The sequence below is a fragment of the Phalacrocorax carbo genome, chromosome 3 (genome assembly GCF_963921805.1).
Source record: "Phalacrocorax carbo chromosome 3, bPhaCar2.1, whole genome shotgun sequence".
NCBI classification, from domain to species: domain Eukaryota; kingdom Metazoa; phylum Chordata; class Aves; order Suliformes; family Phalacrocoracidae; genus Phalacrocorax; species Phalacrocorax carbo.
The window spans coordinates 104,671,649-104,684,450 of NC_087515.1; the positions used below are offsets into that span (position 1 = coordinate 104,671,649).

At 36.2% G+C, this 12,802-nt stretch overlaps 1 protein-coding gene across 1 annotated transcript in view; it reads left to right on the top strand.

The window, feature by feature from the left end:
* CSMD1 (CUB and Sushi multiple domains 1) overlaps positions 1–12,802 on the top strand; it is a 1,235,979-nt gene that overhangs the window by 590,083 nt on the left and 633,094 nt on the right. The window contains exon 5 of the mRNA XM_064447944.1: positions 7,165–7,372. Coding sequence (XP_064304014.1) covers positions 7,165–7,372 — 208 coding nt within the window. The remainder of the gene's footprint in view (positions 1–7,164; positions 7,373–12,802) is intronic.

Here is a 12,802-nt window from a genome sequence, read left to right on the forward strand (position 1 = left end):
TCTTGTTCTAACATATATCAGTAGGTATGCAGGGATCTGATAAAAAAATGAAAAGATGCCAGCTCAAAGCTGGATCTGTGCAATAAGGTGCCTGGAAGGGAGGAACAAGAAGTGAAAAATGAGATGAAAAGTACAATGGAAGCATAGTAAAGGTGTCCAGAAAGATGTAGTAAAGTCAAAGAACGAAAAAGAGGACTTCAGTCTGACCTTTAGGAACATGAGCAAAGTAAATGCCAGAGGAAGATGCAATAATTTACTAAAAATTAAAAACAAACCTCAGTCATAAAAAGATGAAGTATTCCATAACTGCACACCAAATTCTGGGAATAACTGGATTAACTTTCTGAATTATTAAAAAAAATATATGTGAAATCTTCAGCAATCATTAATTTGCCCTTAAAGAATTAAGCCTTTTCTCTTTTTGCCAAAAATTAGGGCTTTACTATTAATTTCTGGTAGACTGTTATCTTAAGGGTTCATTATCAGTGTTAAAATAAGAATATTTTCTTAAGGGAAAGGTTATCATATCACTGGAAAACAGTTTAGGATACTTAATTTAAAAAGAAGAGGGTCTTTCCAAGATATCCAGAAGACCATTCTTTTATTTCTGTGGGGGAGAGAGTATGAGATTCCAGGCTGTTGCATAATTTTTGAACTTATTAATCTAGCTATCTGCTAGAACAAGTTTTTGCATGGAAAAGGTGGCAAAGTAAGGTGTTTGATTTTAAGTTTGCTCAGGCATGTACTATCAGCTAATAACTGAACTTTTCTGCCAGACTAGAAAATGTTTTGTCCATTACTATTTCTGTCTTACTTGAAATTTATAACTTTGTTGACAAATAGATTAGATTTCCTCTCCAGAATGAATGGAGGGGGAATAGGTCTTTGTAATATAACAAACTGATATGATAGAATTAATAAGAATTGTGAAATGCTATGAAATTAAGCACAATGTCTAAAAAGGAAAAACGGACCAGTCTCAGACTCCAGGAAGTACAAGACTACCCCACTGAGTCCAGTATTGTCAGGGCCAATAACTACGGGAGAACCTCACTAGACACTGGGGACTGCATAGATTAAGCTTACTGAACCTTCAAAGCTGGAATGTTCAAAGTAGTGCTACAGCTGCAATGGATACCCACAGGTGCCTAAACAAATTGCAACAATTTGTGTGTTTCTATTTCGTACATACTATTAACTTGGAGTGAGAAATCTGACTTTTCAACATATATAAAATAGACACTATTTTCCTAAACCACAATAATTTCTGAAATTTAAACAAAATAAATCCCATTCTACTTAGAGAGCAATCCAAATTATTTTGAAGTGTCCTTTGAAAGCCCTGGAGAGAGAAATAAAAATCATCTTAGATGCATGGTCTAATGAGTATTTAATTTATGTGAAGTTGATCAACAGCAAGAGAAGAATTTGTGAAAGGGAGACAAAATGATTAGAGAACTTATCTGGTATGCAGTACATCTGGATTCAAGTGATGATAGAAGACAAAACAAACAGCCTTCTGACTAGTGTCTATTTTTTAAAACACAGAAAAGTAGCACAGGTGTTAGCTTTTACCTATTCAAAATAAAGTCTATATAAAACTAAAAAAATTAAAGAAGATTAGAAAGTAAAGGTGAACATTTTGATGGTTAAAGAGCAGCTGCGAGTTGGATCAAGAAGTTGTCTGATGAATGTGTAATGTTACACCATTGTAACACTTAGTGATCTTTTTGGTCTTTATGAATCTGGAAGTTTAGCAGCTTGACAGTTGGCATTGACACACTAAAATTTATTTTTAAACTTGGCATTGATATATTATGGTTTGTTTTTAGGTTTTTATCAGTAAGGCATTTTAAAATGGTAATTTTAAAGTCTTATTTCAAAATGTCATTTAACTAACTCCTCATAATAACCATTTCCAAAATATCCCAAGCATATATCTGTGACAGTAGTAATTCATTATTATATCATAGGTGGGTTTTCAGTACTGAAGAATGTTATTAAACAAGGTACAATTGTCTACTTTTTCACAAATGAACTACAGAAAAATACCACTTAATAAAAAATTGAGTAAATCAATGGATATCTCAAGTTGGAAGGGACCCATAAGGATCATTGAGTCCAACTCCCTACTCCTTGCAGGACTCCCTAAAACTAAGCCATATGACTAAGAGAGTCATCCAGATGCTCCTTGAACTCTGACAGGCTTGGTGCCATTACCGCTTCCCTGGGGACCCTGCTCCAGTGACTGACCACCCTCTCAGTGAACAACTTTTTTCTAATGTGCAGCCTGAACTCCCCCTGACATGGCTTCATTCCATTTCCTCATGTCCTGTTGCTGGTCACCAGCGAGAGGAGATCAGCACCTCCTCTTCTGTTGCCCCGCCTGAGGAAGGTGTAGACTGCGATGAGGGCACCCACCCCTCAGCCTTCTCTTTGCCAAGCTGAACAAACCAAATTACCTCAGCCACTTCTTGCAAGTCTTGTCCTTGAGACCTTTCACCATCTTGGTCACTGTCCTCTGGACTCACTCTAATGGTTTGGTGTCCTTGTTATACTGAGGTGCCCAAAACTGCACATGGTACTTGAGGTGGGGCTGCGGAAGTGTGATGTTGAGTGGGACAATCACCTCCCTTGACCTAGGAGGCCAGCTATGCTGTGCTTGATGCACCCCAGGACAGAGTTGCCACTTCCGGCTGCCAGGGCACACTGTTGACTCGTATTCAACTTGCCATCAATCCAAACCCCCAGATCTCTCTCCATGGGGCTGCTTTCCAATCTCAATAAAGAAAGAATTATTTCAGTGATGTTTTTAATAACACATGGTAAATAATGTATGCCCAAGGTTCATTCAGAACCCTCTAAAGCTGCAATTTTCTTTAACTGATAAGACTTACAAAATGTGACTCGAAATGACAATATGTCATTTGATGTCATTTGATTTATAAAATATCATTCAAGTTTTTAATTGCATCTGTTCTGTTCCTAGTAATAAAGAGGTAAGTCAATGACTACGAAAGATATAACAAGGAAAAACTTTATTACTATAAGTTTTGTACTGCAAGACACAGCTATGTTTTTATCAGTTATATTGCAATAGTAATTTAGTAAAATGATCTTTCAAATGAGGATGTTTCAGTATAAATTAAAATTGAATAGCCAATTCTGATAATTTAAAATCAGAATCTAAATTAATTTTGAAAGGTTAGATGGGTTTTAATTTTTTTTTTGTCATTATGCGATAAACATTTTTCACTTGCATAAATGTTTTATTAGTTTTTGTATGAAAAAGGCATATAGAATACAGAACATTGCACTCTGGAATGCATTCATGTGGGAGGAGAGGAAAGTCCAGTAAAAATTACTGAATGTTCAAAAGATATCTAAACCAATTTAAATAAGGAAGTTTTCTATGATACTGTTTCTGTTCTTACCCCGTCCTTGGATATCTGCTTAGTAGTGCTTGCATCTCACTTGTAGCAAGATCTCATTTATGCAAAACACAGCTTACCAAAATTGTCAGATGTTATTTTTGGTGAAATAACTCTTTCTAGTTTGAAGAAAAATGTAAGATTTTTCATTGACTGCTATGGTTCCTCAGTGATTTGATTTTTACAAACATTAACTTAATGGATATGTTTATCTCTTTTATCTAAGCTACACAGCTATACAGTATATATGTATTTGTCAAGTGGTGCCATCCATATGTGCTGTGTGTGTACTTTAAGATGCATATTCTCTAAATTCAGAGCACTTAATTCCTGACTATTAAGAGATCCAAATGTTTGTAGCTTTATACTTCAAGTAGTCATTTATGCTGATACAAACAGCACTTTGTGCAGTTGCTTACAACTTGAAAATAACCATGTGCTTGAAATTAATTACTTGCACATTTTAAAATGCAATTTGTTAATCACTTAGAGTTTGAATTCATGAAGCCTGAGGCACTATCTGCTATCAAATTACTCTAAGCACAGCGATGCATTAAGATTCTCGAGCACTGTTCTAGCTCTCTCAAAAGCATGACATAGAGAAGCCCATGGCCAAGAAGGATGATCAGTTCAGGGAGGCCAGCTAGCTTTGGGGCCAGCTGGTGAAACACAGTGTTATGTCCAGACAGTTTATATCTTCTATCCTCTGAGTAGTGTGGTCACATCCTGCCTGCCTGTGCTCATTCTTAGGCAATTTATTACGTTTCAGTGTTCAACAGTCTGGTTGCTTTAGCCTGGCTGCTACCTATAATGAAGTCCCTAAACCATGGGAAATATGTCAGAGGAAAGATCATTCTGTGCAGCTGCTGTTGCTGGTCTTTCCCTAACACATCCACATCTGTCAGAGAGAAAATACTGACTCTCTGGTCTGAGTTAGTCTCTGTGGTCTGCCCTGACTGATGTTCCCTTTCCATTTCTCAGCTAACTTGGGTTCTCACAAACCTCTTAGAAATGGTGTTACGAATAGATTAAAAAGCTGTGCATCCCTCTGGGCAGATATCTGTAGTAGCCTGAGTCCCTTTGGCTTTCATTGGTAATGCACAGCGTATAAATTTAGATTTTTGCATGTGAGTGCCAGAAATAATCAACTACATAAGCCTTCCTTGTCAGCTGTAAAATTCAAAGCTTTAGAGCTCAAAGCTTATTCAAGGGCTCTGCAGCAGAAACACTGACTAGCATTGTAATTACCACTAACATGTTACTTAATGTCAGTATAAACACAGTGGGAGATGGTGTCATTGAGAATGTTGTCATAACAAAATTTAACAGCAAGCGGCTAGTACCAAGAGTTAATGGCTGACTTAAGATTTTGCACATCTTGCTGGTTACCCTGGATGGGAAAAGCCTATGTGCTTTCAAGAATACAGATAGAACCTGTATGCATTGTTAGCTGGAACTCATACTCTTACATCTGGATTTAAAAAAAAAATAAAATTCCCACACTGTTATGACAAAATGTGAACAAGTAGAAAGCCCGAAAACAAAAGAGAGGGTGGAAATCATCAGGTTTTGGTTTTTGATGATTCATTCAAACTCTGATACTGATGATGACCACCATGGAAATTAACAACTCAGTGTTAGTTTCTGTACTGAAGTATTGTCACAGGATGTATCAAGTTAAATATCTTTTCTTTGCTGGGTTAGATGATGATCTGAATTTAAGTGCTTGAAAGCTATACAGTTTAAAAAGAAAAGGAAAAAAAAAAGGTCTTTCTAGATATTATTGGATAACAAACCTTTCTGATTTGTTATAGATTTACAACAGTTTTTAAAATATTGTAACCTTTGCATGTATTTTGCACCAGGAATTTTGACTCTGATCCTTGGTTTTATCTGTGAGTTCTTTAATTTTCCTGTCCTTTCCCCTTTCATCACTCAGAGGCACAATGGTCCTTTCAATATGCACTGTAGAAAAAAACAGGAATTGAGGGAGGAATCACAGAAATGGCCCAATGTCACCAACAAAAATAAATCTTTTAGGAGCATAGATCTATTGTACCACTAAAACTCCTTCATTTAAAAAAGAGGAACACATAAATAACAGGATCCAGAAAGTACAATATGAAATTTATCGAAAAGACCTGCCCTCCACTGGGAAATTTGAATGCCAAGAAATTACGAAACTCATTAAGGCTTTGCTAGCCAAAGTTATGTTACATTTCTTTATGTCAAAATTTACTTTGCATATAGAAGAGTAAAGGTAACTACCTGTTCGAATCTCTTCAGCAGCTTTGTCTTCTCTTTTTACTCAAATTAATGGTCCATGCAATACTTAATTGTCAAAGAAATGATTCTGTTTCTGCCTTTCTCCCAATTCTTCCTTTTATTTCAGTCCCTTATTAGCTATTGATCTTCTTTTAACAGTCGTCTTTTTTTTTTTAATGTCCAGCCACAGTACTCCTCTTCCTTTGATTCAAATGAATCCTTCTTCCTTCAAATCTTCCTTTAAAACTCACTTTCACTGACAGGCTTTAAACTGTGATTGAGAAGAGCAGCTCTACTCCTACCCCTCTCTCTTATCCTAATGAGGTATTCAGTTATTATCCTAATTGGACTGTAAGGTCCTTGTGTCATGCACCTTGTCAAGCTATTTGGTTTTAAATCTCCACATGCACTTATAGTATGCAAATAATACCTAATGATAATAGCAGTAACTAAAGATGGCAAAACAGATAAAAATTAAATGCTTCTGATCATCCACCTATGCAGAAATATTTTTAATTGCTATTGCTGTAGCTTTCGTAGCCACTTTAAAAATTCATCATGTGGTTTTTGGTGTTTTATAATTTTTTATTCCAATGAACTGTATGGATGACATGTTGGTTTTTTTGTTTTTAATTATATGTTTTAATACCCAACACTAATAATAATCAGCATATCTTTAAACCTTTCAGTGAAGCCCTATGGGGTAAGAAAGAGTACAAGTCTGCCTAATCCTTTGGCAACATATTAAACAACATTCCAGGCTTAGCAGGAAATTCCTATCCTCTGTATTTTTAAAAATTTGGTTAATAACCTTTAAAAAATATATGTTATTAACTGATGATGTGTGAACCTTGGAAGGTCCACCTGGCAACAAAACATTCTGAATTCATTTGCCATCTGTAAACATCCTGATTCAGAAAAAAAAATGTGAGAATGGTTAGTATGATTTTATTAATGCTTCCTAGTTTAGGACAGCATTTAAATATCTAAGAATATTTTTTTTTCATGCAGTTTTATTTTTTTTAGTTATGAGAAATGAGACAGATATTTAGAAAGAAATACATATTTTAAAATTTATATCAAGGAGACACTAACTGTATTTCTGTGCTTCTGTGCCCAGTTCATTCTTAGGCTTCTTCTGTGGACACTTTCACAGAGCCAAAGTACAAGCTCTCCAAATCAGCTCATACTAGGTGTCTCTGCTAACCTTATCCTTGTTCAGCCTGGCACTAAGGTGTCGTCAAAAAGGAAAAAAAAGTCAAAAAACCCAAACCAAAGGTCTCCAGCCTAATGGCCAGAAAGTGTTCTATTCCTTTCACCTGGATAGTATTTTGTTGGTCTGTGTGCATGTGTTTGTGGGTATTCTACGCACGGAAGGGAAGAGCTGTGTTTGCTATGGCAGAAGCAAGGATGATGCTTCACTTGTTTGAAGTGCAGCTCCACTAGTAATTGATATTCTGTTCATCAGCTGAAGGAGCTTGTGGAGGGACATTACGTGGGACAAGCGGAACTATTTCAAGTCCTCACTTCCCTTCCGAGTATGAAAATAATGCTGATTGCACCTGGACCATATTGGCTGAACCAGGAGATACCATTGCTTTGGTCTTTACTGACTTCCAGTTAGAGGAAGGATATGACTTCTTAGAGATCAGTGGAACAGAAGCACCTTCAATATGGTAAGTCAGAGATCTTGTAAAGATCTCAGTTTCTCTTTTGCTTTTTTGGTGAGTATTTTGAAAAGATATTAAAAGATATTTAAGATATTTTCTACCTGTTAGTAATGAACATTTTCTTATGAATTCTCCTTTGGTCCCTTTCACCCTCCAGAAATTTAAAAAAAAAGTAGTTTGCTTCTGCTTCTTTCCAAATCTTGATCATTCCTCTTATTTTCCTCCATCTTCAAGAGTTATATTTGTCAGGCATCGTAGCAGTGAGCATATATTGGTGTTATGTATTTGAACTTGGTATGAGAACATGTTCTGATGTTGTGTCTTGGATGGCTTATTATGATATTGTACTCCAACAATGTACTCCAGCAAAACTCAGCCTCACAGTAAACCAGGAATATATAGACAGCAAATAGATACCATCTTATTCTAATAGGGTGTAATACAGTCTTACTACATGTACCCATGTATGCAAGTATTATTATTTTATGTTGGCTGTTGTTAAAACTGCTTAGCAATATTAGGGCTTAGTAATTATGATACTAAATTTACATTCTCTGTACTAAGTAAAAGATAGTTCTGTCTATGGGAATGGATTAAATTGCAGAACAGTTTTTATCATGATTTCTCTGCATGCTAGATATGCAGGGTTTTTTTTGGTTTTTTCATCTCTGAGAATGTCTTGTGCTTGACATATGTGCCATTGCTATAAAATGTAGCCTAGAAAAATATAGATCTGCTGCTCGCAAATGACTGATGGTTATTACCTTCAGAATGCCTTTTGGAGATCTGAAGCATTCTCACTATTACTTTAATGTCATGACAGGCCAGGCAGCACAATATATTAGTGATTATGAAGTTCTAGGTAGTATCTGATATGTTGAAAAACCCTGTCAAATAAAAATGTGTGGCAACTTTGCTTGGCAAATATGTAAAAACTGTGTTTTGAAGATACTTCTAGATCTGTATCACAAGATTACTGTCTACCATTTCCACATGACCAAAAGTTTTGTAACAGCAAGCAGTGAAGCAGCTTTGTATCAAATTACGTGCTCATGACTGACCATCTGAAGTACGATATGTGAGCACGCCATTTGCCTGTCTGTCATGTGCAGACATGCACAACAGCCATCAATGCCAATGGTTTCTAAGGACCAGAAGCTGAAATCTTGAAGGGGAAGAACTAATGGAGGCTTGCTGCAGAACACAAAAATCTGTCCATTTAGTTCTGTGTATGAGGCTATAGTAGACACCTAACAATATAATTGCAACTTCATCGCAAGAAATTAATCTGATACTGAATTTGAATATACATATGTTCGTATGAATAAGAACATATTCTTGCCCTCATTAAGTATAAGCTTGTACTCTAATCTTAGAATCATAAAAGCATAGAATGGTTTGGGCTGGAAGGGACCTTTAGAGGTCATCTAGTCCAACCCCCCTGCAGTGAACAGGGACATCTTCAACTAGATCAGGTTGCTCAGAGCCCCGTCCAACCTGGCCTTGACTATTTCTAGGGATGGGGCATCTACCACCTCTCTGGGCAACCTGTGCCAGTGTTTCACCACCCTCATTGTAAAAAAGTTCTTTCTTATATCTAGTCTGAACCTACCCTCTTTTAGCTTAAAACCATTACCCCTTGTTCTGTCACAACAGGCCCTGCTAAAAAAGTTTGTCCCAATCTTTAAGTACTTAAAGGCTGCTGTAAGGTCTCCCCAGAGCCTTCTCTTCTCCAGACCGAACAGCTCCAACTCTCTCAGCCTTTCTTCATGGGAGTGGTGTTCCATCCCTCTGGGAATTTTTGAGGTCATCCTCTCACTCATGCCAACAGGTCCGTGTCTTTCCTGTGCTGAGGGCTCCAGAGCTGGACACAGCACTGCAGGTGGGGTCTCACCAGAGTGGAGTAGAAAGGCAGAATCACCTCCCTCAGCCTGCTGGCCATGCTTCTTTTGATGCAGCCAAAGATACAGTTGGCCTTCTGGGTTGCAAGGGTATATTGACAGCTCATGTCCAGCCTTTTGAGTACCTCCAAGTCCTTCTCTGCAGGGCTGCTTTCAATCTCTTCATCCCCCAGTCCATATTGAAATGGGAGGTTGCCCCAGCCCAGGTGCAGGACCTTCCACCTGGTCTTGTTGAACCTCATGAGGTTCACACAGGCCCACTTCTTGAGCTTGTCCAGGTCCCTCTGGATGGCATCCCATCCCTCAGGCATGTCAACAGCACTTCTAAGCTCGGTATCTTCTGCAAACCTGCTGAGGGTGCACTCGATCCCACCGTGTATGTCATTGATGAAGATATTAAACGGTACTGGTATCACTTATACCAGTACAGGATCAGTACAGGACCACTGATAAAAGTTTGGAGAACCTATGGCAAGTTTTATAAGAAATGTTTAAAAGATTATTGGATAATTTAGAATGAAGCTACACATTGAGCTATATTTAAGCTGGAACAGTTACCATAGCGACATTAGAGCCATACTAAATGTAGTGCATGCTGTAATCTGCTAAAATCAGCTGTGTTTTTAAATGTGAAGTTGTTCCCTGCTTAAAATTTATGATCTAGAGGTGTATCATCTTAAAATGTGACTTTTTAAAATAATTGCTCCCTTTTATTGTATCTGGCATCATGTCAATAGCTTTGTACAGTAATTCTGTGCTAGAAGACACATATTCTATTAGCTCAGTCTGATAATTATGATTGGTTTTTCACTTAAAGGAATATTTCCTGTAAAATAAGCCAAATATCATCCTAGTGAAGAGCATAGAAAAGCATATACAAGCACTGCAAAAACTAGAAAGAGAGTGAGAATAAGGAAAATAATTTCAGTCTGATGATTCTTGAAAGATTTTAGTGTGTGGTGCATAGGTCTGGATTACCCTCTCCAGACATATCAGCAAGGTTAGAAGCAGTTCCAGCATGATTACAGTAAAAACTGGATGGACTTTTTTTAAGTAAAGCAATGGAAATGCTAGAACAAGTAGAATCTAAATGCAGAGATAAAATAATGTGATATATCTATAAAATATGTATATTAGAGATATTACATTATAGCAATTATGTTATATGGCTTATATTTATTAGATACAGTAATATTAATTCTATTACTTATATGCCTCATGTTTCTAAACCTTCTTTAAGCTCTTCAGTTAATTTCCATGTTATATAGCTGATTGTTGGTTTGTTTTCCAATACATAGAAAAGGAAGAAGAGATTTGTTTACCTTTTCTTAAAGATTTTTTGTAAATCATTCATACAGTCCATCCAAATGGAATTAGTTTATAAAAGATACAGGTGACATTGCCTCACTATTTATTTTATGTCCATAATACAATTAGAGTATCCAAAGCTGTTCAAGATTTTTTTCTTCCTCATTAAAGCACAATTATATAGCTCTGGATCTTGAATGGATGTGTACGTATAGATGATCACATTTTTAATCCAGCTTTGGATCGATATAAGTGTCAGCAGGCTTAAAAAGATGAACATCAGTGTTTGCAGAATTAATGCAAAGCAGGCAGAACCGGATTTTTCATCTGTGGAGGAAATAAAAGTATTATTAGTTAGACTAATAATAATTAGATGAAACAAACCTTTTTGAATTTGAATCACTTGCTTAATTTGCTATTACATAAAGGAGCTTTAGATGTAAAACATGTTTATCTTGACTTGAAACTCTTGCTCGCAATGCCAGTATCAGTACTGGGAGCATAACAGAAGGACTGCGTCTTTGCTATGGCTGGAGTTCATATCCAAGTCCACCAAATGGCTAGACTTTTTGAGTCTGAAGGGCTCCTCCTTGTTAATTATTAGAACTACAAAAAAGTGGGGTTTGCGTAATTTTTTAACATTAAATGCAAATCTTAAAATACTTCCAGATATGTTCCTTTAGACTTCATCTTAAGTTATATGGTACTTAAATCAAGGTTGGATCTAGATATAGTGTTAAGAAGTATCGTAAAAACTCAGGCTGGATGTACGCATTTTGAAGTAAAATCAGGAGTATGTCACTTAGGGAAAGCATCCTTTTGAAAGTCCGATAATAAGTCTTTCCCAAGATGACTCCTCAGGATGGAGGTTTGTTTTTTTTTTTAAATTTTGTTTTGCTTTTTTAATTTGGACTGTGTATTTTATTATTTGCAGGTTAGATAAAGATAGGCAATTCAGATGGGCATAGATAGGACCGACTCAGGTTTGTGCATGTAAATGTGGCTTTGCCATAATTTTTTCAAGATTAAAAAATTATTTGACAAAAAAATTATCTTAGACTTCTACAGTATGGAAGAAAAGTTATTATGAAGCTAAAAATAATTTTGCAATTATTTTTTAACTTGGAATCTCTATATAGAACATATTTGTTCTAAAATTTATTTTTTCCTCTTTTACCTTACAATATGAATGTTATCTGTGCTTCAGTTTAAACCTAAATTATTATCCTTCAAAGTTTTGTCAGTATTTGCTAATACAAGAGCATGAACTACACTTCATACTTTTTAGTCCAAATTAATTTCCTAATACTATTTAAAAACACCTTTAAGATTATTCTGACTTCCTTATAAATCACCTCAATATCCTATTGAAAGGCCATAAAAATGTATGTGGACGTGAGAGTGATCTGGAACCAGCAATAATGAATTACTGCAATCTTGGCATACAATTTGACATAAGTACCTGGAGTCGTCTGAAAGTTACTTCTTCTTTCTGTGTTAATGAATAATTCCTATAACAGCTGGGTCATAAAACTATTTTGTGTTTCTCAGATAAATACACCAGCCAAGCACTTAGATATAATTCATATCAGTAGTATATTTCGATCTGCATGTTTCCTGTCCTGTTTACAGAGATCTGTCTTAATCTTACCACCCTCATTGTGAGGGGTCTATAGCAAAGTAATGCATGAGATTATGGAGCGGCCTAATTAGCTTTTTTGATAGACACTTATGGTAGTAGATCCATATATATGAGCTGGATATTTAGCTCAGAATTACATAATTATACAGCTAAAGAGCACCATCTATTGGTTTACTGTGAAAAGAGGTATTGCTAGTGTATGCACCGTCAATAAAGTTGTTGTTATACACCAGAAAACGACTTGTGGCATACCCTTGGCAATACAAGATTCTACTGTCTTTTCCTTCTCCATCAGATGAGGAAGGGTGTGCCATGGCCATGCAATGACAGGAAGGCAGTTAAGTTCCAGCTTCTTCATTTGAGAACAATTTGGTTTTAAATAATTAGTTACTTTAGCCTCTTTAGAGACCTTCTGACAGTCACCCCTTTTTTGTCAGCAGTGAAACTCTGCAAAGCCATATGTTAGTATGGGAGATGTTGGTAAAGAGTTCTCTTATTGTCTGCTAGTTTTTGGAAGCTTTTACCTTTCTCTAGCTTTTAACTGGATTTGCCCTTTTATCTGTTTTGGTTAGGAAACTGAGTCCA